A 14,364-nucleotide genomic window follows, 5' to 3' on the forward strand; every position below is an offset into this window, starting at 1 on the left:
CTAGTGTGTTCACACACATCACTACCACATGTATATGGTAACACTTTTGTCTTGACTCCCTTGTTGTATCTGTTCAATGATAGCTCTAATTGCTTGCCTCAATGCTAATAAAAATTATTAGCACCCTTGTGTCGGTCTTTTTCGCTTAAGGTCCTTCAGCTTTTGTGGATGCCTTAATCTCTGAGTTTTGTGAACTGGGCTTTGCTTGAACTTCTTAGCTCCCTTGCTTGCCAAGGCTGATATTGTCTTGTCTGGCTGCTTGCTTTGCCTAAAGCTTTTTAGCAGGCCTCGATCTATTGGAAGCACTGTGATAAGTTATGCAACTTACCACTATACTGCAACGACTGCTCCCTTCGTAGCGATTCTTGATTCGAGCTAACCTGTGTTCGCTTTAGCACACAATCTGCAAAATTCTATTTAGCTGGCAAACTTTTTCACAATGAATGCAAAAATTCTTGATGTGCCTTTGACGGCCACAGCTGTTTCATGGACTCGGAAGTGACTTTCAAGTTCGCTTTTAGTTGAACTAAACTTAAGCTAGCACAAGAGAATTATGCACAAGTCGCAGTGATTTGCTAGCAAAAAGCTTGTGTTAAAGTTCTCCAAAACTTGCGATTGTTGTTGCAAAATCAAGAGTCCTTGTGTATGGTCTTACTGCTACCGGATTTGTGTATGGACGCTCAAATTTTACACTAGGCCGTAGTTAACTTTTACACCTTCCCGTGGGTGACCAATGGTTTTCCCAAAAGATAATTTCAATCTGCTAACTTAGCTGTCTTCAAAACCGTGACCGTTTTCTCACAATTCTTTCGAACTATCGGTTTTAGACACTCCTAACTTCCGGATGCATTTTGAGGCCTTAAACGATGTTTTTTTCAAAGTTGAACTAAATGGTTGCCGTAGGCACATTTAGTTCAAGTTTTGCTCTAAGATCTGTAGAGTTGCTCTCAGGCTATGTTTTGATATAAAAACTTTTCCGATCCAATACCGTTTGTGAAAGTAATGGCCAAAATAGTGAAATGCAGTTTAGAATGGTCAAAATGAGTCCAAATTCAATTTTAAAAGAAGATTTGGATCTCTGTCGGACACTGTGAACACTCCTATATCGTCAGAATTACAGTTGGACCCTAAAACTGGCCTAGAGACATCCTACGCGTAGGATGCTACATGCTCAAAATTTAACAAAATTTGGTCCAGAGACTCCCCTTAAGTCCAACAACACAATGGTTTACTCAGAATTTCATTTGGACCTAAAATGGCCTTGAGACATCCTACGCGTAGGATGTCTTTTTGCTCAGAATGACTTGAAATTTTCACCCCAGCTTCTCCTTGATGTGCTGATCACAGTGGTGTGCTCATAGGTTGGTTTGGAGTCCTAAATCAAGCTGGAGACATACTACGCGTACTATGTCTAACTGCTCAGATTTTGTCCAAACTTGATCCCAAGATTCTCCTAGTGCTCAACAACCCAATGGTATGCTCAAAATTGAATTTGGATGCCAATAGGTCAAGATTTGGGCTGCATAAGCTTCTAGTGCACTCCAAGAGTAGGATGTCTAACAATTCTTGTCTTTGCTTGGTAAATAGGCCAAACAAGGTCCAAATTCACTTTTGAAAAAAGTTCTGGAATCCTTGAGACACTTAGAACCTCCCTATATGGCTACAGTAGAATTTTGACCACTTTATGACCCTGGAGACATTCTACGCGTAGGATGTCTTTTTGCTCAGTTTCAGCTCAAACTTGCATTGTAGCTTCCCCTTGATGTGCTAAACTCACAGCTATTTTTACTTTTTGATTCTGACACCTATAGGTTGGTCAAATGATCAAGAATCTGTTCCAAAGCCTGATATCTGTTCTGATGAATTCCCAAGTCAAATCAACTCCAAGTTGGACCAAATTTGCCTACGAGGCTTATCTAAGGCTATATGACAGCATGGTATGGTCACATTAGAATTTTGGTCTCAGAATCATGCAATAGACATCCTACGCGTAGGATGTCTTTTTGCTCAGAATGAATCCAAACTTGGACCAAAGATTCCCCTAGTCTTCAGCAACCCATTGGTATGCTTAGATTTGAGTTTGGATGTCAAAAGACCCCAAAACTAGCTATTCTTGCCTTTTGTCCATCCAAAAACGCTAAAGTCTGTTCAATCTTCACTTTCACTGACCCAAATGAGATGAAATTTATCACATGCACTCAATACAACATTTAGAACATGCCTATGGAGTCATCCTATGGTTTGGTCTCAAAATTAGGCCTTGGACACAATTTGGGTAGGATGTCTGGCAATTCTCGTCTTTTGGCTTAAATCTGTCAAAATTTGGTCAAATTTCCACTTTCCAGGTGAAAATAGGGTAGAACCTACCTTCTAAACATACTGGTAACCTCAGTTTTTCCAAAAAGTGCCCATATCACCCTGTAGACATCCTACGCGTAGGATGTCTACTGCTTATTTTTTCAGACTGAAGTGTCTCTGATGCTTCCTTATGCTCTTAGTAAGTGCAAGTATGCTTCACAATTGCAAAAACATGCAAAAATCACTCAATTTAAGCCTTTTCTGAACTTTTACGTTTTTTGACTCCGCCTTTTGGCTTTTGGACAACAAAAATAGGAAAAAACACTCAAGTCAATATGTTACTAGGGTAAAACCTACCCTCTGAACACATTGGTAACCTCAGTTTCCTCAAATTCCCTGCCAAAAGTGCCCTGGAGACATCCTACGCGTAGGATGTCTATTGTCTTAAAATACAATTTTTTTCTGGTAGTAGTATTCCCTATGCTCCGTAGAGCTCTCAGCAATAATCACAAAAACTTTTGACCTCAAATCAGCTTCCAAACACAATTTACCGTCTTTCCTACTCAACATTTTCCACTTCTCTGATAAGCCTAACAGCAAATAAGACATGCATAAAGTACTCTAGATCAGCAATCAAGATATCCTACTTACCCTACTTCTACTCGTCATGTGAGATGGTGATTTTAATGTCTTGGTTGCTTCCTAGCCTCACATGGACTCCCAAGTCAACCTACCACCACATCTACCACTCCAACTCCTACTCTCTACACCACAACCTACTACTACCTAATACTACCTAAAACGGAAGATCCAGGCTAGACACACGCTCCATAGACTCCCTAGAGAGTCCACCACCCTCTGATCCTATCTAAATGTAAAATAGTATTCTGGCAAGCCAAAGGGACCTCTATCCTCAAGGACTAGTCTCGGTCACCTACTTAGGGCCCTCGTCCCCGGCGACGGCGCCAATGTTGGATAGCTACACCGCGACGGACGTCAGCATAGCGAGAACTCACCGAACATATAATGTCAGCTGAGGACGGAGCTCGACCCGCAGGCGCGTGGAAGCAAGCAAAGGGTATCAACCTCTACTCGACCGACTAATGACTACTTCCTACAGAGATATCAAATCTACATGCCATCAGTTCTGTGAATGTGAGAGTCTCCTATGATGCTACCGCAAGCCAAAAGCCCATTAGACGTTCTCGAAACGCCACAGAACTTGAAGGAGACCCTACTAACACCAATAGGTCGCTCTCCCTAAGGTCCATGAACCAAAATCCAAACCCTAAACACCTGGTGCAAATCGCGTAGGATGTCTGGTCAAAATTTGCAGGTCATCATTTCCGAAAACTAAAGTGCCTAATGTGTAGCTCTACTCGCTCTGATCGCGTGGATATGCTGAAATGCAAAAACGGACAATATTTACTCACCGAAACTCCAAAAGTAGCTCGCAGGTGAATCTGCCAAAACACAGACGAACGCGCGTGATGTAAGCATCAACGCGTAGCTCTCCTCGTGGGCAACACAATGCTGCTCTCCGTTTGCGATTCCGATCACCGTAGCTCCTGTAGCACACACACACACACTCTCACTCTCTCGCAGTCTCCCAACGACACAGAAGATTAGATTATTCGAAGTCCTCTTACAAAGCTTTAGGTTTTGGCTTATATACTAAGCCTTAGAAAACCTAATGTCCGACCAAAATGACCTGATTTGTCTCTAGGCTTCTATAGAGTTTAATTACAACACTCTGAGCTGGCTTTGCTCATCCAACAAGCATCTGTGGCCAAAATACAATTGCCGACTTAAAATATGAAGTTCCCGTAAACATTACAAAAATGGCCGTAATGGCTCAAAATAATAATAACGGGATATTCGATGATGTCCATGAGCTTGTATCTTCACATTACAGCATCCATCTTCGTTTTCATCACTTCATCAGCATCTTTATTTGAATCTTTAGAGAATCTTTGAAGAATCTTAATGGAATCTTTGTGGAAGCGTTGTTGAAAGGTTGACCTATCAACATATTGTCAGGGGCTTGAACCCAACAATCCCCCCCTCAACCCCAAACTAAACAGACCCTCTAATGATACCTTGAGTTTTTGGTGTACTCGTCAACCGTGAGTTTTAGGTTCTCTCACAACCAAGGATTATTGGCGTATCCATAACCTGTTGCTATGATAGTAAACCCCCCCCCCCTCTCCTTGAACAGATAGAGTGTAGGTCAAAAAATAAGCTACCAATAAATGGAGGTTTTGGATCACTGCCAAACTTTGGGTTTAAGGTGTACCCAATAACCTCATGAGAAGCAGAACAAAATAGGACTTGAACAAAAAACTGATATTTTGGGATCTCTTACCACTCATGTGTGGCAGTGTCTATAGCCCGTACAATTATTTTGACTAAGAAAAACATGAAAAGAGTTGATCTAAAAAGCTTCATTGTCAACAAAAAATATTGGAGATTCGGTGTCTCCCTCAATCACATGAATTTGATTGTTATCCTTTTGAAAGCATCTATTTGAAGGATGATTTGTTTTACCACAATGAACACAAGGATTCTTCTTGAAACAATCTTTTGTCTGATGATTGTTGTGCCCACAAATGGCACAAGATCTGGTACAATGGATGGTCGGTCGAAGAAACACAATTCGTGTCTGCATAAGCACTGGAAGTATAAGAAGAACTAATGGGAAATACTGCATTGGAGATTGTATATGCATTAGGAATAATATGAGAATTGGTACGGGATACCCTTCGTTCTTCTTCCTGCAATGAATTGATGAAATTATCCAAGGAGGGCAGCGGATCTTTCTTCTTTAAAACGGTAACAATCTGATGGAATTTATCATGGAATTTTTTTAACAAAACAACTATGAGATCGTCTGGCATTGGGGCTTCGACATAAACAAGTTGAGTTTTAATACTCTTCAGTCAGTTAACTAAAGATGTAATGTTTTCATCAACACGCATAACAAGAAAGTACAACTGCATCTTTAGGGTCATCATTGAATACTTAGCTTTAGCACCAAAAACCTTCTATGGTTGTATCCAGACAAGGTTGGCAGATTGCATGTCATCCAGATAATGAATAAAATCATCCTGAAGAGATGTCATAATAATACCTGATGCTTGCTCGTCCTTGCATTGTTGCTCATCAGATAATGCTCTGGTAACTGCAACCGATGTACTTGCTTCGTCGGTTGATAACGGCTTCACGACACTCCATAATTTTTTGCGCATAAGGTAGCCTTTTACTTTAATTTGCCAAGTGTAGAAGCATGTTTCATTGAACTTGTCGACTTTCGACGCCATATTGAATCTGCAAAAGAATTGATGTTGAAGACTACTGTAGAATACGATTGGATTTTCTACACCACCGTTAGCAAAAAATATGCAGTCGTTTTTTTTTTATTTATTTAATTTGTTTTATTTGAGATGTGATGCCGTTCGAATTGTGGCTTTTAAATTCTGAGCCAAGGCTTGCCGATTTTCTGCAAATCTGGAATTCACAGTTTGTTGAGCTTGAAAGTAAGACTCCAAAATCACTTGCTTATGTACTATGAGCACCGAGCATCGAAAGTGTGATAGGGTGGAAATGGCCTCTTGAAGGGGTTAACAAGGTTGCACAATTGATTGGAGTGTGAAATCAAAACTCTGTAATGAAGCAGCAGTAGCGCAGACGACAGTGGCGCAATGGGAAATCAACTCGCAACGGGCAGTAGAGGGCGAAATAGAAGGAGATATAGTGACGAAAAATCCTCAGCATGCCAAGGCGAACTCGTTGATGCTGGTTATGGATGAATTGCTGCAGACTGATGAACGTGTTCTCTCCTCTACAGGCGACGGTTCCCGCAAGCTAGGTCGAGCCGAGGCCACCAAGCAAAGCCATGCTCTGATACCAATGATAAGCTCGAGAGCTATGGAGGGTGATGGCGTGCAGCCATGAACGAGCAGAGAGAGAGAGAGAGAGAGAGAGAGAGAGAGAGAGAGAGTTTTTTCTTTATTGCCATGCCAAGACGCCATGTAAACTCCAAAAAGGAGTGGCTCTTATCAAATGTAAAATAGGGGTTGTATCCTACGGTCAGGGGCTTGAACCCAACAATTTGGAACGTGGAGAGTGGTGAACAATGATTGCCCTGAAAGGTGAGGATGAAAAGGACAAGCCATGATGGTATTTTTGAAAGTTTTTGGTCATTGGAAGAGTCAATGGGCACGTGGGGACATGTGAAGAGGCGCTTGTGTATGAGAGCGTGTGATTTGGGCGAGATCAAAGGGTCAAGACTCAAACCTTCGAGGGGGGTTTTTGGGGGGGGGGGGGGGGGGGAGGGGGGTTTTCACTCTTGGATTGAGGATCTTGGGCCACAACCTTTGATTCAAATAGCATCCAATGGCCCCATGTAAACCCTCTTCACACATACTTTAATAAAGAGATGATGGCCCTTCAAAAAAGCTAGTAGCTTATCCTCTTCCCACAGAAAATGGACGCCCAAAATTTTGAATTAAGGAAACCTTTTGACATCTCCTAAACTTTTTGACGTACCCAACATTTTGGTACACATACAAACCTTTCAGTTGGGCATTTCTTAATCCTTCTTTATATATAAGCTTGTGGTCAATCTATAGGCAAGCTGGGTGGTGATTTTCCAGCGTCTCAACTCATGTTCCAATGAGAGCTCAAGGGACTACTCAGGAATGCTGGCTATGAACATTGTCATCACATTGCCATCTAGTAAAGGCCTCTAACTGATGTCAATGTTTTCATTGCATATACTGGGTCTATCTTTATTATACTTTGCACATATCATTCTACTCTTGTAGGTGCATTTCAATCACAAAGTCTCTAGGCAAGTATCGAAGTGGCATGGAGCTGTCTTTGACTCTACTGCCGCTGAGATAACCAACTCACCTAGTGGGTTTCAACGCCTGCTATGTACCCCTTATTTGATATTGAAATACCCAATGCACTATCCCCTCCCCGTCTTCCTTCACGGTATCTACCAAGATTCGGCTCGGAAAGGTTTTCTCAAAAAACATCATCAATGAACATCTGCCTATTGAAAGATCTATAGGCTGATCTTTTCCTTAGCTCATTAAGTGCATAGGCCTGTCATTTAAAGTTTTTTCTCATGTTACACACTTTTATTGAGCAGCTTCAAAGATAAAGTGGGGAAGAGTCAGGACCACAATAGTCACAAGGAATACAACAAGGATTTTTCCCAATTAGACATGATATGGCATCCCTAAACTTAACTTGACCATATATTGACCAAAAGAGACAAAATGAAAAGAAAGGAGTCATCCTTAGTTTGTGAAAGAAATATTATGACTATTGCTGAGACACTAGGTTTTTTATTTTCAGGGAGAGGAGTTGGGGGCAATGCTCACAAATCCTGATCTCTAGAGTGAATTTCTGGTTGAAAATGAAAAATCTCAGTGGTAATTTAATTGGATTGATAAATGTCAAGCTAGAAAATTAGACTTGTCAGGTCCTTTCTCGCCTTTCTTTTTTCTTTTCTTTTTTTTGGGGGGGGGGGGGGGGGGGGGGGGGGGGGGGGGGGACTCAACCTTGCTTTCAAATGTTTGAAATGGGTGCTACAATAGCAGACATGGGCACACTATCAGCAGCACGGATCTCCTCTTCAACTGTTTTTCTTACTATGTTTAAAAGGGTCCCTTGTATATCAAGCTCCTTTGAAAGCCGATGGCTGTCGCTATTATGAACCACCAACTTCACCTGACAAAGGTCAATTATACCAGCATAAGTTAGTAAATTGCAAAAACCCATCACCAAAGAGAGATGCACCTTAAACCTAGCCTATAAAACATGAACTACAAAATCAAAGGAGCCACTTGCCTTTAAAGATCACTCTAGATACCCTCAGTATACATACCTTCTCAGGAAGTAGCTTTGCTTGATAGAGGTCATGATCCCAACTTCCACAGTGAACTGTTATATGGGCTGAAGAGGCTATTACAGCATTTATTAGCTCCTCCTTGTAGGCATCAAACCAGTCTCTTCCTCTCCCAGGCCGTATAGCGGACTCTGCCATATCTACCTGAAACACACACACACACAAACAAACCTTCTCTGTCAGAATTGCATAAAGCCATGAGTCTTCCGAGGAAGCTCCTGCAATTTTACGTACTTGCGGACAGAAGGCAATGACAGATGTGGCCAATGGTGAGAATAACAGCCCTGCCGATGCACCCATAGAGTCACCAATCATAACTACCCGCTCGTAGCCTTTAATTGCTTCATGCAGCTCCTGTTGGTAGTAAGCGCCAACTTTCCTACATTCCTTCACTTTAGAATCAGCACTTGAAAGGCAATTAGGGCTCGCACCAAGTGACGATGCCTGTGAAAAAGTCCAAATAATCCATGGTTTTCTTGAGATTTGCACTTTCGAGGTGATTTTCATGATATGGATTGAAAAGAAAACTGCTCATCTTTTTCGTACAGGCTGCCATTCCTTGCCGGACTTGGTCTCCGTGAACCATGATCGCCTGGTATCAACGACAAACAACACATCAAAAGCAGGTGTCTTCTTATCAGCCAACATTGCTCCTTTCATCCGCCCGAGTACTCCACCCCTGAAATTTCAAATCTCCCTTAGTTTCTGCAATGTAGAATCAAAAATATACTTAGGATTTTAGTAGGCACTGACCAGTTAGGCACCCCCGGTGCGCTCCCAAAAGCAACAACCAGAACCTTCACCCGTGTTTTGAAGGATGACTGGAGCTGCCTCACGAAACGACAAATCTGTCACATTTGATTCCCTACACCTATTAATATTATTGAGAAAACAAGGACAGTTTACCTTGAAATAACCCCCTTGTGACGCAACAAGGCCAGTCCCAGCCAATCTGCAAATCTGAAGCGGACTATAGTATTGACCATGAGATCTTGTAGTAGGGAGTGCCTGGAAGAAGAAAACCTCTGATAAATGCATGGATGCGCAAATGCCAATGCACACGCCGTAGTCACATGGAACAGAAAGCGGTAACGAGACCAGCAATGCCATCTAAGACAGAATGCATGCATGCGCAAATGCCAACGCACATGCCATAGTCACATGGAATGGGAAACAGAAATGAGACCGGCAAGGCCATCTAAGATGGAAACAGCTTGCTGTTTGCAATGGAACAGATTACAAACGGCTTGTTACGGTTATATTTTGTTTGTAACTGTCAAAATTTTATTAAGAAACAATCAAAGGTAATGAGAAACAAGCGACTTTGGAAACAGAGTTTCTTTGTAACTATGAAACACGCACATGCGCGCAAGCACCATCATTTCCCTTGAATATGGCCAACGAACCATCATAGACAGCACCTCATAGCACAAACAACACATAGAAGAAATGACACTACATCTACATGTTACATATGAACAATTAATGCAACCTCAACCCTCCTCACTTCACCAGATTGGAATCCACACCAAGAGCTTTCAGACTGGATGCCGATAACAATGACTCCGGTAGCCCCTCTAGAGGATTACACTGATGCAAACAACAGAAGTCAGATTGGTGCATTTCAAAGCACTGGCAGATTTCATGATTCATTCAGAATCCAGGACAAAACTAGAACCTCTAACCATAAACTTCGCAGCTGCTTTAGGCTACAAATGCTCTTTGGGAGTCGAGCAAGCCTGTTGCCATACCTATAAATGGCACGACAATAGCAATGACCTTAAATTTTAAACACCAAGCAAGAGAAAAAGGAAAAACTTATCAACAACTTTAAACAGCTGACAAGAGGAAGATAGATTGGCATGAGCAATTTTGAAGATTTGCAATGGGGCATGCACACACATTAAAAAGATGCGTCTTATGTGAGCATACATACAGAGTTTGAAATTGCAGCAGAACATTGACATATCTTTAACTTGATAAATCTCTAGACTGTCTGGCCACAAGAGTTTGAACTTAGTGATCAAGGTGTTTGGGTAAACACATACTTTACTACTTTTTTGTTTTGTTTGTAAATCTTGCTGATATAATTTACAAGTGGGAAACCTCAAAGCGAGGAAAACACAAAAAAAAAAAGAGATACAAAAAGTGGAGCACCATAAGGCTCCCAGGGCTAGAAACAGCCAAAGTGAATCCTACAGGCATCAAGAGTAATGTCCCCGGCATCATAAGCAAAATACAGAGCTTGACCAAGCGACAATTTGAAATAGGGGAATGGGTCAACATCAGTGCCTTGAAACATTAAGAAGTTGCGATGGTGCCAAATGGCCCCCCATGCTGACCCAACCAAAAAGAAAGCCGAAGGGGAGACTGTAGAGACTGAAGCACCCCAAAAGGTTAAAACCGTTTGTGAAAAGTGTTGGAAGGAAAACGGAGCCGAAGAGCCGCCGGCACCTATCGACCGAATGAAGGATCTGGAGTAGCGACAACCACACTTATTGACAACCCCACAATAAGTGTGGTACAGCTCCATGGCATCTGACAGAGCGAGAAGGTGCAATATGCCGTGCATGCAATAGGCTGCCAACAGGTAGAGCTCCCACCAAGCAACGCCACAAAAAAATACCTTCTTTCAAAGGGAGATGACTCTGCCAAATGCTAGATAATGTTCATTTCCACCATAAGGATGACTAGGAGAGAGACCACAGCTGATAACAATGACGCACAATCCACGCATCAGATTTCAGGAGGGCATAAACATTGCCGGCCTTCCCCCGAGTACAGAGGACAGTCTCCCTTCTCTATTTTGGATGATGACATATGGGAGTTCTCTAGAGATGGTGACATTGTCATTCTAGGGGATTTCAATGCTAGGACTGCCCATCATCAGACAATATTTTATGATACTTCAGAGGAGATGCTGAGAGAGCTGGATGTTGCAGAGACGGGCCTATCCAAACTATCACAGGATGGGGAGCATACTGAGTATGGACGGCACTTGCAGCGACCACGCTATATGGACACCTCATGCAACAGCTCACGGGTGGCGATTGGTTAGCTCATAGTGTGACCACATAGACTGGATATCGAGGTGGGACGAGCTCGTGACATTCCTAGGGAGGAGAGAGTCTGTCGAGTATGGAGAGAGGAAGTGGAGAGTGAAGAGCATTTTGTTTGCAGATGCAGAGCGTATGGTGATATTAGAGGTCAATACGAGCCACTATTCAGAGTGGCAACCTACCCTCCGAGAGCTCATGCACTCTCGAGATCAGAGACAACTGAGGTGCTACTTGCTAGAGATACAGAGCAAGGTGGTTCAGAACATATTGTACGTGGCGTATATGTACGCATTGTACGTTGTTTTGTACGGGGGAAATTTTTATGTACGTAAAATACGTAATCTTGTAAAAAAACCGCAAAGTACTAAATTTTCTAGGACATTTCCAATAAAAAACAAGAGAGAAGGCACGCTCTAGACCCTAAACCGGAGATCGCTCCTTCCAGTACGGGTTGCATGGCTTAGGCAAGATGATTCTGTTGCAAGCAGCAATTCAAACACGAGTAAGAGAGAGAGAGAGAGAGAGAGAGAGAGAGAGAGAGAGAGAGTGAGTGTGTTTATTTGCGCAGAGCTCTTTGCAACCTGCTATTTCTCTGCAGTGAACAGTCTCTGTACCTTCAATACACGTCTACAATTGTGGCCTAAAAACTGCTCGCATAGTTTAGGCAAAACCCTCAGCCACGCAATAGAGCCGGAATTTTATTTTTTTTTTTAAACCAAATCGTTCCATACGGTATGGATCCATACAGAACGTCCAACGGTACGCATACGTTCCATATGTACTTGTTGATCCTACCTTGATACAGAGGCACAGTGATACACTTCTGCAGCCACCTACAAAGACCCACGTGGAGGGGAGAAATTCAGAGCTTACAGATAGCCACACCCCATCCACTCCCTGACCCACCGAAGGGAGTGACCCTTCAGCAGGCTGAGACAAGCCGAGCCAGTCGACGCCCGCGTGCTACCATATGCCAGGCCCCACTACTCCACCGTAGACAGATCGAGGAGATCCGGACCCGAGCACATCGAGCTGCTGAGGAGAGACAAGCCCAGATGATGGCTCGCCCAGCTGCGTTCATTAGAGCAGCCCTTGCTCCCGATCATCCCATGTACCACATTTTACATCCTCCCATTAGCACAGGATGGAGATAGCTAGAATCTAGATTGATGCATTTGCATGGTTGTACCACCTTGAGCATATAGACATGCACATACCCCTAGTTCTAGAGCTCCACCCATCCCCATGGATCCCATCATCCACCAGAAGCCCTTTTCTTTTATTTTGTACCGGTTTGACCTTTTTTGTCTTTTCCGATAGACAGAGGACATACACACATGTATACTTGATCTGTCTCATAGGCCGACTTCGGCCTCACATAGACGATAAAAAGCTCTCTCTCTGCAGATCTTGAGCTCGCTGCTGCTGTTCCCCCCTCGCTGCGCCATTGCCTCGAAGGTTATTCTTTTGCCCCGGGTGAGTGGGGGTTGGTTTAGACAGAGTGTAGAGTATTTGGGCCTCCCGAACGAGTGCTTCATTTGTCGAGAGATGGGCCATCTAGCGAAGGCCTGTCCACGGAGGAGGCCTCGACCTACACCACAGCCTCAGCCCCAGCCTGCCAGGGCTGGCCCGCAGCCACAGACAAAGACACAGTGCACACGTGCAGAGCCACCCTCCGAGCCTGGGGCTCCAGCGGAGGAGGGATAGCAGCAGGCCCGTGGTAGACGACGACAGGGGCCACAGCGTCAGCCTGGCACTCAGAGTGGTTCTCACACGCCTACTCAGCAGCAGTGGGTTCCCACGGGGAACCGCTTTGGTCCTCTTGAGATGGAGGAGGTCCCTGCTACAGTCCCCACCCCAGCTTCACCTTCGACAGCCTCTCCGCCCCCTAGAGTTCCCCCCCTCTTCCTCATCCTCCCCCCCGCCGCCTCTTCACCTCGCCCCTCTACCTCTATCGCCCCCTCCCGCCCCTCTTCTCCAGCGCTTTCCCCAGCTCCTTCTCCCCCCCCCTCCTACTCCAGTTCCACAGTCGACCCAAGGGGCAGGGCCTTCTCCAGCGGCTAGGAGATCTCTTGGCAGCGCCTTTGCCACGAGTCACCTAGCGAGAGAGGGTCAGCCTTTTCTTACAGCCCCCTCTGCAGGTACAGATATCTTCCCTTGCAACTATCCCTCGTGGTCTAACGAGCATTGACATACGGCGCCGCTGGGACTTCTTCGACTACGGCTTCACTCGTTTTCTCAGCGATCCCTCAACAGACCATGAGGCAGCCTGCTTCAGGGTCCATGCTCTGTTCCTTGCCGCTAGGGGGACAGAGGCCTTGGACTCGGCAGTTGGTTTCTCCTTCCCCCTTTGCGGCAGGGCCCAGACAGAGTGGACTCTCGACTCAGTGTTGGGATGCTTGCATACACATGTCCTAGACTTCTCTCACCACATGGGAGAACTAGGAGTTACAGACATGCTACAGACTTTGTGGCCATTGGCCAAGTTTGCGGTGACACCCCCAAACTCAGCAGGATGTAGGCACATTGTGGTTTACTTCTTTGCTGATACACAGTGTTTGCCATGCTATGTATACATTCATGAGGACTCCTGGACAGAGGAGGTTGCTTTACGCACAGCTCGCTCTGCTTTGGCTTGGGCTAGGCACTCATTGCAGCCACGCCTATCTAGAGGACGCTCGGATGCGGATTACTCCCCATCCAAGCCAGCCTCGAAGATAGCCCGTCTAGCTGCTGCGGCAGCATCTGTTCTCTCTCGCTCCCCATGAGGATCGTCTCATGGAACGTGTAGGGACTAGTTGGGCCCCAGTTTCAGCGTCAGCGGGGCCGATTGCGTCAAGAGCTTCAGCGTTGCCTTGTGGGAGGAGAGATTGATCTCCTTATGCTTCAAGAGCACCATCTGTGTGAGAGCCGCATTCAGCAATGTGGTCAGCTTTTGCGTGGACGATATGATACTTTTTGGTCGGCTGCTTTTGGACCTGGAGGCATCCAGGGTGGGGTATGTATGACTATTGCGGACTGATTGCAGCAGGCCATTCTGGGCAGAGGGATCATTGTGCCAGGCAGACATCTATGCGCCCAATGTGG

The 14,364-nt window shown here is 44.5% G+C and overlaps 1 protein-coding gene across 1 annotated transcript in view; it reads right to left on the minus strand.

Moving 5' to 3' along the window:
• Positions 1–7,857: 7,857 nt before the first annotated feature.
• Positions 7,858–14,364, minus strand: part of LOC147421088 (uncharacterized) — a gene marked incomplete at its 5' end in the record, with an annotated part of 36,698 nt that continues 30,191 nt past the window's right edge. The window contains 8 exons of the mRNA XM_086503855.1: positions 7,858–8,040; positions 8,198–8,362; positions 8,453–8,662; positions 8,765–8,897; positions 8,972–9,045; positions 9,125–9,226; positions 9,731–9,808; positions 9,897–9,969. Of these exons, the coding sequence (XP_086359981.1) occupies positions 7,879–8,040; positions 8,198–8,362; positions 8,453–8,662; positions 8,765–8,897; positions 8,972–9,045; positions 9,125–9,226; positions 9,731–9,808; positions 9,897–9,969 (997 nt within the window). The remainder of the gene's footprint in view (positions 8,041–8,197; positions 8,363–8,452; positions 8,663–8,764; positions 8,898–8,971; positions 9,046–9,124; positions 9,227–9,730; positions 9,809–9,896; positions 9,970–14,364) is intronic.

The sequence above is a fragment of the Adiantum capillus-veneris genome, chromosome 28, assembly GCF_014529385.1.
Source record: "Adiantum capillus-veneris isolate H3 chromosome 28, ASM1452938v2, whole genome shotgun sequence".
NCBI lineage: Eukaryota > Viridiplantae > Streptophyta > Polypodiopsida > Polypodiales > Pteridaceae > Adiantum > Adiantum capillus-veneris.